The sequence below is a fragment of the Peromyscus maniculatus genome, chromosome 2 (assembly GCF_049852395.1).
Source record: "Peromyscus maniculatus bairdii isolate BWxNUB_F1_BW_parent chromosome 2, HU_Pman_BW_mat_3.1, whole genome shotgun sequence".
Classification (NCBI taxonomy): Eukaryota; Metazoa; Chordata; class Mammalia; order Rodentia; family Cricetidae; genus Peromyscus; species Peromyscus maniculatus.
The window spans coordinates 107,149,158-107,162,316 of NC_134853.1; the positions used below are offsets into that span (position 1 = coordinate 107,149,158).

The window sequence follows — 13,159 nt, forward strand, 5'->3', positions numbered from 1 at the left end:
CCAATGTAATACACCATATAAATGAAAGAAAAATACCACATGATGATCTCATTAGATACTGAAAAAGCCTTTAACAAAATCTAACACCCCTTCATGATAAAAGTCTTAGAGAGATTATGGATACAAGGAACATACCTAAACATAGTAAAAGCAATATACAGCAAGCCGACAGCCAACATCAAATTAAATAGAGAGAAACTCAAAGTGATTCCACTAAAATCAGGAACAAAATGGAGGCTGACCATTCTCTCCAAATCTATTCAATATAGTACTTGAAGTTATAGCTAGAACAATAAGACAACAAAAGGAGATCAAGGGGATACAAATTGGAAAGGAAGAAGTCAAAGTATCACTATTTTCAGATGATGTGTTAGTATGCATACATGATCTCAAAAATTCTACCAGAGAACTCCTACAGCTGATAAACACCTTTAGTGAAGTAGCTGGATACAAGATTAAGTAAAAAAAAAAAAAAAAAAAAAAAAAAAAAATCAGTAGTCCTCCTTCATACAAATGATAAATGGGCTGAGAAAGAAATTAGAGAAACAACACCCTTTACAATAGCCACAAATACTATAAAATACCTAGGGGCAACTCTAACCAAGCAAGTGAAAGACCTGTATGACAAGAACTTCAATTCTTGGGTCAAAGGCAACTTTCCACAGTCAGTTCTGTCAGATTGTTAGGCTTTTTCAGCAAGGGCTTTTACATTCTCAGCCATCTTGCCAGCAAAAGAGGTAGTCTTTGACAGAGGGTCAAGAGTGGTCTTAGGCAGAGATCACTTTTCAATGCTCTGCTTCATTTCATGAGACGTATCGTTTGGTGAAAAGCTGAACGTCTTTAAAATAATTGTCACGTGTATTGAAAATATGACAGTGATCCTAAGACCTTATCACAAACCATAGCTTATTCCAAAAGTACTCAGCAGGATGATGATTCATTTAGAAGCCATTTGTTCACTGATACATCGATTTATTTAGCAACTGTTCGGGCACCTACTCTATGCCAAACGTTGGAGAGGATGACAAAGAAAGAAGTGATGATCCAAAGGAACATGAGGTGACAGGCTGTGGAGAGGGACAATGAGGGAACAGTGATGCCCCACTTAATTCCCAGACACCTGGTGCTGTAAAGATTGGGTTACTATTGCCTGTCATTGAAAACCCAAACAAGAGAATTTAAAACTTTTTTTCTCACGCACTTGAGGAAGTAGTACTCTGACAATTACCAAAATAGCCCTTCATCGGATACAATAGACCAAGACATTTAAGAAGCAGGTACCTGGGTTTTATTCCATTTACTCCTTGTTCTAGGAAGTAGGCTGGCTCATTCCCACAATCTCTAAGCCTTCCCAAATCACTAGGGAGACAGAATGCCCCAAGAGCTGCTGCAGTCCAGTCAGCTCACACCTTGGGTGGCCGCTCACCCAGGGCTTCCCTTTGTAAGTCCAGAGTAGCAGCTTCCCTGCAGCATGGTGGGGGAGGGGAGAGGAGGCCAGCAATGCCACCTGCTTGTCTGGGACAGAGGTTCTGGCATCAGCAGGAGGCGGGGGATGGGGAGAAGGGGGTACTTAGCCAGGTAACATAGAGAAGCTCACAAGTTCCCCTTTTCTCAATAGAGAAGGAAAGGGCACTCTCAGGGTCCTTCATCTGGGGACCACTGTGGACTGATGCTGTTTTTATGTGTTTATGGTGTCTCCTTTGTTCCTGAAACTTGACACAGACTCAGAGGTCAACCATCTCCCCTCTCCACACACACTTGTGCCTCCATCCAACTCCATCTTTAAGGCGCTGTCAACTATGAGCTTCCCATTCATTTTCAGTGTAAGACGTCCTTAAGCTGAATTAGAAACCTTGAAATGTTTGCAATTAGAGGAAGAAGAGCTTGGTCCAGAACATTTTTTATTCTTATTAGCATAAGGAGGTCAAAATTACATATGCCAGATGTGTTCTGCTCCCTGCACCAACATTCTAAGGTGTCAAACTGAAGCTTTGCAAATACTCTTGGGGACCAGCACGTGATGTCTGAGGATTTAGGGTTTGTGGAACTGCAGAGCTAATGATAACAAGGGCTGAGTGATCCAGAATGAAGAAAACCAGAACAAAAGACGATGGCTGGCCCATCTCCATGAGCAACTGTTAGACCACCAGAAATACACATCATGTCAGCCTTATCTTTATTTTAAGCACTTGTCTTTACTTTAAAATGAAAATTGAAAGAAACATTTATAGTAGGAATGAGGGTATGGAAAAAGGGGAATGCACATTTCATCATGGCACCACTATGGTACCCTAAAGACAGCAGCAGCTTTGGAGATACATAGACCCGAATTCAAATTCTACTTTGCTCTTTCTTAGGTGGGCAACCTTGAACAAACCACTGAACCTGGGCTTCATTTTTTTTTTCTCATTGTAACTTAAATGTGCAAAATCACTGTCTTGAGATGAAATTTAATATAAATAAAATGGACCTCAGCCATGGTAGGAATGTGGTAAGGGCTGCCCTTCACTGTCATTGTTAAACAAAAAATATGACTATGGAAACAGGAAAAGCAGAAATGTAACACATATGGACAAAACCAGGCCAGATTATTAAGCAAGAGCTCTTCCTTCTCATGATTCATTTAATCCATTTGAAAGGGTTCCTTTTCATTTTCGATCTCTTCAAATATAAGTTCTCAGCCTCAGCACCTATACTCGTTCTTTAGCCTCTCCATGGGACTCACACAGGACACCACTCTCCAGCATCCACCACATCTCCTTCCTTCACCACGGTGTCTGCTGACCCTTCCTCCGAAAACCAAAATGCTTTCTTGCCATCCATCTCCTCCTCACGGGCTATGAAGGGTTTTATCAGTAGCTTCCAGGGAGCCCATAAAGGGACTGACTCTATCTCTGTTGTCCTTTTAATAGATCTGAAGGCAACTGGACACCATGTAACTATTCCAAGACAAGGCCTCCTCATTTTAACCATAACTAGTTATGATCCTACCATTGTGTGCCCAGGCCTCCATTGCTAGCCTTCTCAAAAAGACTCTAACAAAATAGGTGGTAGATGGGGTGTTGGTTGTCATGGGTTCCCACAGCTGCAGCTTATTGCTATTTTACTGAGGGCAGAAGAATAAAAGAGAGCTCTATGTGAGTTGTTGCTGTGCATCTTTGACCTGTACCCACAATGTCAACCACCTCAGTGACAGTGCTCTCAGACTGGCAAGTGCCCTTGTGATTCTAGATGGGTTACAGTTGGCAGAAACCTATCATATACTTTATATACCATAGTAGCAGAGACTAAAATAGAAAAGAGGTCTCAGATTTTTTTCTCCCAATTTTTCAGGGTTTTTGGGTTCAAGTGAGAGTCGTCTTTTAATAGCTTCTTACATGATAATCACATCTCTAAAAAAAGAGTGAGGGAATGTTGGAGTAAAACAATCAAACAAAAGCTTAGCAAATAATGAGATGAATGTTGGTTCTGTAAGCCAGCAGTCTGATAAATGAGACTGTGGAGGACTGATGTATAGGCAGTGCACTCCTCTGGTTAAGACACTACCACATCAGCTGCTTTTTTGGTTGGGTTTTTTCTTTCTTTCTTTCTTTTTTTTTTGTGTGTGTGTGTGTGTCTGTTTTAAGATAGGTTTATCTCTGTTTGCTCCAATTAGAAAAGGCCTTAAAGGTTCACTGATCTGAGTACCAGTGTCAAATGAGATGATCTGTAGGTTTCTGACCTTTCTCTGTCTCCCTCCTCTCTGCATCTCCCAGACTTCCTGGAAGAACAATTTCATCTTCTCATCTACACTCTGCAGTCAGTCTGGAGTTTGACACATGCTGATTTTCTTACCCTTCTTATCTACTATTCCTATTTCTCTTGAGTCCTAGGTATTTATGCTACTTACCAAGATCAGCAGTAGAGAGATAGGGCTGTCTTTAAAATAGTCTAGGAGCCAGCTCCATTATTTGGCTAAATAAAGGGCAGTATTTGAGACATTAGGGACACTTAAGAATATGTAAAGGCTTAGGCCATGTGACTCTGTTGCTTTTCTAGTCATCACAATATATAGCTGGTGTGAGAAGTAATTCTGTCATTATTCCTGGAATCTCTCTTAATATAACAAACAGTCCCAGCCTGACCCAGCAGTGTAAATGTTGACTGTCACATCATTCAGTCCTCGTGAAATTCATTGTTCGTGTTAGGTACTTTTTCTTCTCTTGTAGTTGAAGTATGTTTGCTCAACCTTGTAATTTTAGGAACCATTAAAAATTAACTGTCTCGTATTCCCTCTTTTAAAAACAAGTTTTAATTTCCAAAAGCACCAGTTTTATTTGAAAGTAGTTGCTTTTATAACTTAGTATCTTGACGTTTAGTATTCTGGAATATCTACATTAGAATTGCCTAAATCTCTGGGCGTGGGCCCAAGAATTTGCACTTAACTGACTTCCAACTAGTGACTTAGCACATTCACATACATGAATCATTACCCTGACAGGAAGACCCATGCATGTCCCTAAATGGGAAAAACATCTTAATTCTTGATGTTTTCTCTTTCTCAACTACAGATAATATCTTTTTTTTCTGCAGTGTATGGCATTTATGATTTCCTTAAAATAAATTGTCTATTTCTGGCCTTGTTTTGTTTTGTTTTTGAGACAGAGTCTCTCTACATAGCCCTGGCTGTCCAGAAACTCAATATGTAGACCAAGCTGGCCTTGAACTCACAGAGATCCTCCAGAGTGCTGGGATTGAAGGTGTACATCACCATACTTGACCATATTGATTATTTCTGAACCTATGTTTAGAAGTCCACATAATTCTATGGTCTCTACCAGGAAAGTAGAAAAAGAAGGGGAAAGGAGCTGTGGTATAGTCTCAAACAGAGATTTCACCATACTTCTTAGTTATCAGCTCTGTAGAGGTAAGAATGATTAAAAAAAAAATACCATGAGAACCATTCTCTGATACATAGCAGGGTGAGTGGAAGTGTCTTCCCACTTGAGGCCCATTCAGACCCTCACATAGCCAAGACCTCCATACACCGTGCATTCTCCATCAAGCTTATCAGGGACCTGGAAGTCAACCACACTCCCGCCATACTCCCAATTTTCCTGTTTTGTTCCTACAGATCCATGACTCAGGGCCTGCAGACAGCACGGTCCAGTTCATCTTCTACCAGCCTATCATCCACCGATGGAGGGAAACGGACTTCTTTCCATGCTCAGCAACCTGTGGAGGAGGTAATAGTGTTCTCTCGTCCTAGCTAGCCCAGACCTCCTCGATGAGGAAAAAGCTGGATGTTGTAAGAGTGGAGTCACTTCCACATGGAAGAACCCCTTCTTCTGAATGGAGCCAATTCCTGAAGCCACCCCTGAGCTGCCCCAGGAAGCTTTTCCTTTGTGGAAGCTCATAGCAAATACCTCTTTCCTTGGCATCATGGAAAGCCAGGACTAGTAATACCATATCTGTCAGCAGCTTAACCCTGTGGCACTTGCTTTCACCTATGCATAGACTTGTCTAGTGGAGTGAAGTCACTTCTTCAGGAAGCAAGTAAAGATGCTTGTCAGGCTTGCTCCGTTAGAGAAAGTTTATAACCAGAAGAAAAAAAATGCTGCATTGTTGACTTAAACTCAGTGCATTTTTGCCTATTCCCATCACCACACACTGAAAGACATGCGTTCATCCCATAAATTCCTGTCCCCATACTGTCGCATCCATGTCCTGCACAGCATCTTGTGTTACTAGAAAAGAGTTTTCTCACCATTTTCTGTTTTTCATAATTATAGTAGGCATGTCATCATTTCTTTGAATTTTTTTTTTAGTAATTTAGTCATTTCCCTGTAGGAGACTGCTTGGTTCTTTTAGATGTTATACTATTATAATGTAATAAACAACATAATGCCAGTCTGTCCTTCAAAATCCAGCAGTAGGTTACCACTAGATAAAGGAGTTTGAGTTTTGTTTTATGGTTTGTTTTGATTTTTTGTTTGTTTGTTTGTTTTTGTGGCTGCATATATTACCAAAATCTTTCCAGAAAATTAAATGTGTGAGTATTTTAGATCATCAACATTTGTGGGTTATCTTTTGTTTTCTATTCTAATAGGTCTAAAATTACATATATATTCCTTTGAAAACTGGTACATCTGAAAGTTGTTTTCTCTAGTTTCATGGATGCTGATTGATTGAATAACTTTAAATAGTTCATCCACATTGGAATTATTCACAATGGTTAAAATCATAGTACCTCAAAATTGGGGTAAATGAATGTCCATCAGTATTTTTAAAACAGTAAGAATATATGACACAATTCACCCAATATCTGTGTTATTTCTGTCTATATAATATGAACAAAGCACTAAACGTGGTTCTAAAAGCAGTGTTGTATTTTGTCATAGTTAGGGTTTCTATTGCTGTGATAAAACTCTGTGAACAAAAGCAACTTGAGAAGGAAAGGATTTATTTGGTTTACACTTCTACATCACAGGCTCTCAACACAGTCTCAGGCAGGGACCTGGAGAAAGGAACTGAAGCAATGATCATGTAGAAACATTGTTTACTAGCTCTTGTTCAGCTGCTTTCTTATACCACTGAGGACTACCTGTCCAGGGTGGCACCACCCACAGTGCACTGGCCTCCCATATCCATCATTAATCAAGAAAATGCCCCCACAGAATTGCCTACAGGCAAATCTTAGGGATGCATTTTCTCATTTGAGGCTCCTTCTTCTCAATTGACCCTAGCTCATGTCAAGTTGATGAAAAGCCTAATCAGCACAGATTTTAACTTAAAAATAATGAGCCAAACGACTATCAAGTATGTTTGTGTTTCAGTGCAATAGTATTTCTATAGTTGATCCAGCTGACCTGAATAGAAAATTACTTTCTTTAAAAACAAACTGCTAGGTTGAGGAGATGGCTCAGTAAAGAGCTCATCATGAAAGCAAAAGAATACAAGTTCAAATGCCCAGAATCTATGTAAATACTGGGAAGATGTGGCTGCCTATCTGTAATTCCAGCCTCAAAAGTCAGATAGATAGATAGATAGATAGATAGATAGATAGATAGATAGATAGATAGACAGATAGATAGATAAAGGTAGATAGAGAGGTTGAGATAGAGAGACCTGAAAAAAGAAAACAAAAAAACTATCAATTATGTTGATATTTCATGAGAATAAATTTCTATACATCTATGAATGAGCCATACAGAAAACAGACTTAAAGAAAAGGGCATCTAATGCAATATTTTTTCTCTTTAAATGTAAACCATACCTTTCATAAAACAGCAATTCAATTGTATGCAACCTATATCATTTTCACACAGAGTTTCTGTGACAGTATAATTTCAGTGACCTTGACAATGGCTTACTATTAAATAAAGCAATTAGTGTTACTTTCTTCTATTTCCAACCACATTGGGTCTCATTTTACTCACATGGAAAAGCAGCATTATCCATGGTTTTCCAGTGTCAGGCCTCTGTTCATAGGAAATCTTATTGGGAAGCCCAGGAAGAAGCAAAAGTGCCCCATGGAGTGTGAGGGATGTAGTGTCTTCCTTTCTCTCCATGGAGCAGTCTTAAAATCCAAGAAGAGAGCTGTGGGTTCCCATGTGCTTCCCTGCTCTCAGATTCAAGTGACTGGCCACTTTGCCAGGTGTGAAGAATGTTCACAGCCTTGAGATGCCTCAGAGGGCAGTGTCAGCATACCATCTTGGTCCTTTGATTTCATTCCACATCTTTACTCCATGGTGTGTAAGAACTTTGAAGCAGTGGGTTTAGGTTGAAGAACGAGGATTTAAAAAACATACCCTCTGTTTAATCATTTATTTCTTCCCATGTTTTACCACCTGATAAATTCTGTCCTTGAGTAGAAACCATTCTCTGGAAAACTCCAAAGTATTTAGCTTATAAAATTAGCTGCTTTGGAAGATGACGGAGTCGAAAAGTAAAAGTATGTTGACTGCTCTAAAATGTCATTTTGCTTAACTTTCCCATAAAGCAAAACATTAGATGGATGTGTGTCCTGACCACTGCTTTTTCTGCTCTCGATGCTTTTCATCTTCCCAGTAGAATTTTTAAAGCTCTTTTTTAAGGTCTTTAATGAACAATTAACTTTTGTGGGTGGTCTGTGAACACAGCCTCAAGCCAGGAAATCTGGCTTCAAAAGCCTCCTTCTGACTTTCTAGAGCCTTTGCAAGCCCCTCAATGATTTCGATCTTGTCTCTGAATACATATTTTGTAATAACTCATCTGCCTGCCAGGAAGAATATTCAGGGGTGGGGAGGAACTTTTAAGATTCTTGATGTTTACTTATTTTTACTCCAAGAGTCTAAGTCTTGATTACCGCTTTTCATAACTTCACAAAACAGGTCAGAAAGATCAAAAACATAATAAATAAAATTAAATATTTCTCAGCAGCTTTTTGGAAAGAGATATATGAAAACAGTGGAAAAGGAAGCCTACAAAATATGAGGCAGATACTTGATTTGAGGAGAAATGGTAAAGTATTTTTGGAGAAAGTAAAAGGTAGCAGGAAAGAAGGCTTGGGAGGACTTTCCATTTTGATTTTTGATTTTCACTTTTTGTTGTGTTTGATTTTGTTGTCTTAATTTTGTAAGGAAGTGAGATTCCTGATAGCTCTTATGGAGACTTTTTAATGCCTATTCATTCAGTTCAACTTATGCAGGTTGAATCTAGGCAGCCTGGTAGAACCTGATTCCTGTGGGACCTGATTCACAAAACTCTATTGTCCCAAGAGGGCACATTGAGATTTATTTTTATTTTATTTACTCACTTTTTGCTTACTTTCCTAATGAGTTGTGAGTTTTTTCTTCCTGGAGGACCTAGCTTGAGGATCTTTTTAATTAGCAGAAGCAATGTAGCATCCTTGTATAACAAGCTTAGTTTAAAAAAAAATACTAATGGTTTTTTTCTGTTATGTTTTTATATTATATAAAATAAACAAACAATATTTCTTATCTCAGAATTTTATAATCTATGTTCTTGTATAACTCAAGCCCTTCAATATAATTTATTAAAATGAATGGATTACTTGAGAAAGTATAGAATTTGAGGCCTACAACATTTTTGAGTCTTCCAATTATGTATTTGTTTTCTCTTGGAAATGACTTAGGCAATAAGAATAATTTCCATTAATGGGAAACAGCCCAAAATAATACAGAAGTATACTGTGCTGACATGTGCTTTAAGCGACCTGGTTGGTTTGATGTTTACAGGTTACCAGCTGACGTCAGCTGAGTGCTATGATCTCCGGAGCAGCCGTGTGGTCGCTGACCAGTACTGTCACTACTATCCAGAGAACATCAAGCCCAAACCCAAGCTTCAGGAATGCAACTTGGATCCTTGTCCAGCCAGGTCAGTCCAGTTTACCAGTTTGTTTATCAGAAACATAAATCAGGTTTCCAACTAGCTTCTTAGATGAAAGTGAATGTTTAACTTGAAAATAAATGACATTTTCCTGTCCAGTGTGCCCCCCATCCAGCTGTATGTTAGTAGTACCCATGCTCCTTGCTCCTGCTGTTCTGTGATGCTACCTCAGGGTCTATGGACTTGCTTTCTATATAGTGTTCTTCAAAACGAAGTCTTCTCTTTCTCCTCGGACATCTTGTTTCTCTCCTTGACAAAGTCCTGTCCGGTGTACATCTTGGTGTCTTGGCCAACATGATGGCATAGTGTGTCTCCCAGCTCTTCCCAATCTTTTCCCTGTCTCTGATCAGGGATGTGGTCACAGAAGACTGCATGTCAGGACTATAGCTGACCCCTTCTAGCATAATCAATTCACACAACTAATTAGGGTTAGAATCAGCCTCAAAACAGTTTTGCTACCTTTGAACGAGCTCAGCCTTTGCTAAGTAGAAGCCAGGGCTCATTTCCAAGTACAGTTTTCTTGAGGATCTTTTTAATTAGCAGGTCTAAAGATTTAAATCTTTAACACCTTCACACACTAATGTTTGTTTTGGAAAAAAAAAAAACTATAATTGGCCTCTGAGATTATTTGCAAGATCAGAAGTCAACCAGACTAATGAAGTGTCTGGATGATGAGTGAAGGTGGATACACAGGGGAAGAATCTGCTCATGCATGGTGCCTTTGCTTAGCTCTTCAAACACTGGCAAGTGATTCTTAATCGTTGTAGCTTACTCGTCCACAACTTGTTAGACAGCATCTAAGAAAGCCCTTCTCTACAAAAGCAAATGTCAGTCACAAAGACCAAATACCCAAACATCCTTTCTTATAAATTATTTCTATGTTACATTTTAAATCATCATTTGTTAATTATATGTGCATGAAAGTAAACTTCTGAACAGCTGGGCTGTTGCATGGGTGGTGTAGATGGAGAGCATTCTATCTGTACCTTCTAAGTGATACAAGCTGAGGATTTTTTCTTCCATTGTTGACATTTAAAGTAGTATGCTGTGTTCTTTCTATCTTGGAATTCTGAACTATATGTGTGATTTGAGTTTCCCATTATTAACTGACTTTTAGGAACCATAGTACATACATCATAAAAGTAAGCTCATTAAAGGAACAGAAAGAACAGATAGTTTACAGCTTCATTTAATTTTTAGTTTAATTTAGCTTTGTGTTGACATTATACAAATGTAGAATATTAAAAGTTAAGTGATATAAAATGAAATAAGGTGTTAAGTTTTTGCTTGGCTTTGCTTTACAAATATTGAGTAGTTGAAGTACTTTTAGCTATGATAATTATAACTAATTCAGTTGAACCCTATTTTAAAGTTATGCTATTCATACATTTTTTTACCCATACCTATAACAAGGAAAAGCATATTTATCCCAACTCAAAGGAGTAAAATCTGTCACAAAGAGACTAAAAGTCTTACATATACATGACTGTGAAATTGTATATGTCTATTTCTAGGAGAGACAGATCCATTTCCCCGTAGTTTTATTTTCAGTAAAGAAATGGCCACAGAAGAGGATTTTGAAATGAAAGCATTGTTGTTAACAACTTGAAGAAAATGTTTGTAATGGGGAAAATTTAGCCTTTGTTTCTGCTCTCTGATTTTTACCCACTCTTCTCTGTGGGAGTAACATTTTTGGCCCTTTTCTTATTATCCAAAGGCAAAAAAGAGAGAGAAAGAAATGAAAAAGCTACATTGAAAGAAGGAGGGTGCCTGTTCGGTCTATACCCTGTGTTATTCTAAAATATCTAATACAGCACACACATAAATGTTGGGACAGGTGGCTATAAAAAGAGAAAAAGAAAGAAGAGAAAAAGAAGTTTGAAGCTAATATCAGAAAATGGCTTTTTTATTGAAGATATAATTAGACAAAGCTGTAAAAATTAAGACTTAGCAGTAGGAGAGGCTGGAGGGGAGCTGCTTGGGGCGGGAGTCTTCAGCTCAGCTCAAGGTGCTCTGGGCTTCCTATGGAGTTCATGGGGCTGTTTCTTGTACAGCTCTTCTGAATTCCAAGAGAAACCAGGAAGGGGTGGGCTCAACGTAGACAGGAGAGACTTTCTAAGATAGGTCTCTCTCCCATCGGACAATGGAATCAAGTCTTTGAGCAACTACTTTCTAGCCACTACAGATTTAATGATGCCATAGGAAGTCAAAAGGGGTACAATGACATCAAAACAGCACCTTTGTGTCCAAAATTAGAAGTCCTCAGAAGAAAAACAAGGGCATTCTTAGTATAAAAATCACACATTTTTAATTCCTGTTGTTATATAAAATATTATTATTATATATAGTCACTGATATCTCTATCCTATTTTTCCTGTTAATCCTAGGATCGGGGCTTGGGCATTCTTAGTATAAAAATTACACATTTTTAATTCCTGTTGTTATATAAAATATTATTATTATATATAGTCACTGAGATCTCTATCCTATTTTTCCTGTTAATCCTAGGATTGGGGCTTATACTAACTAGAAGCAAAATCCTATTCAGATAATTAGTTTGAATCTTATTCCCTTTCAAAATAGAAATGTGCCGTGAACACCAAAAATGGCACTAAATAGGGGCTGGAGAGAGGGCCCAAGTAGGTGACAGAGCTTGCTGCATGAGCATGATGACATGAGTTTGAATCCCTGGCATCCAAATACAAAGCTGAGTGTGGCCGCACAGCCCTATAAACTCTAAGCTAGCAGGGCAGAGACAAGAGCATCCCTGAGGCTTGCTGGCCTCCAGCCTTGCTCCAAATTCAGTGAGAGACTATGCCTTAAAGGATTGAGGTGGGAAGTGATAGAGTAGGACACCCAGTGTGGTCCTTTGGCCTCCCCTCTATAACAGCCCCTGGACACACACACAATATTTAGTAAGGACACAAGATAATTGTTCAACTTTAATAACTTCCAAGCCTCGGTTATTTTTTCTCAGGAATGCCCAGCTCCTTACCATTCATCTAGTTGCAGAAGTCCTCTCTGCTTCCTTGTCTGCCTTCCCATCTCCTTTTCTTTTGCTTCTCCCCACGCCCCTTGTTTCCTCTTACACTCTTCCTCACATCACATCAGCCAGCTGCCATGGCTACAGAGGATGCTGAGCAGACAATGCACATCTGGCCCTATTCTCTTCAAAGGTTTTTTTTTTTTTTATGTTGTTATCACTTTCTCTGCTTCCAAATGTTAATTTGAAAATGTGGATGTTAAAAGGCTATAATGAAAACAATAAAACTCATTAGTGCTCCCCAGTGCCCAAGATAAGCATTGTTACTACATTCACTATTTCTCTTTGTCCTTGTCAATTGCTCATAACACAGATGGGATTCTGTGAATTCAATGACTCTTCATCCTTTGTTTCCACTTCTAAAAGCGAGCCTCGACACCCATGCCACATAGCAACCTAGTGCAATGCTGAGGCAAGGACTCCAGACCATTGCCCTGTCTGCCCGGTAGTAGAACTTAGCTGGCTGCACAGCTGTTCCTCCCCGTGGGGCTTTGTTGATCTCTGCTCATGTCACTGATGCAGTCGTTTTTTATGAAGTGATAAAATACTTAGTTTCCCAGCCAAAAGTGGCCCCCCAAAAGGGAGCCAACACTTAAGAATAAGAAAAGGGAGAAAGAGGTATAAAGATTTAATGGCTCTTTGCTAAAATTAGTACTGTTTTTCATCGGCAACTCTGAGCCATGATGTCATAGGGCAATCATGTGTTCTTACACACTCTGCTGCTGTAGGTGCCGTGATAGTCCAACT

General features: G+C 39.0%; 1 protein-coding gene across 6 annotated transcripts in view; it reads left to right on the forward strand.

Annotated features, from left to right (window-relative positions):
• The window catches only part of Adamtsl1 (ADAMTS like 1), a 933,106-nt gene that overhangs the window by 721,434 nt on the left and 198,513 nt on the right, over positions 1–13,159 (forward strand). For all 6 annotated transcript variants that reach the window (XM_076564473.1, XM_076564474.1, XM_076564475.1 and 3 more), the window contains 2 exons: positions 5,114–5,225; positions 9,219–9,357. In XM_076564473.1, coding sequence (XP_076420588.1) covers positions 5,114–5,225; positions 9,219–9,357 — 251 coding nt within the window. The remainder of the gene's footprint in view (positions 1–5,113; positions 5,226–9,218; positions 9,358–13,159) is intronic.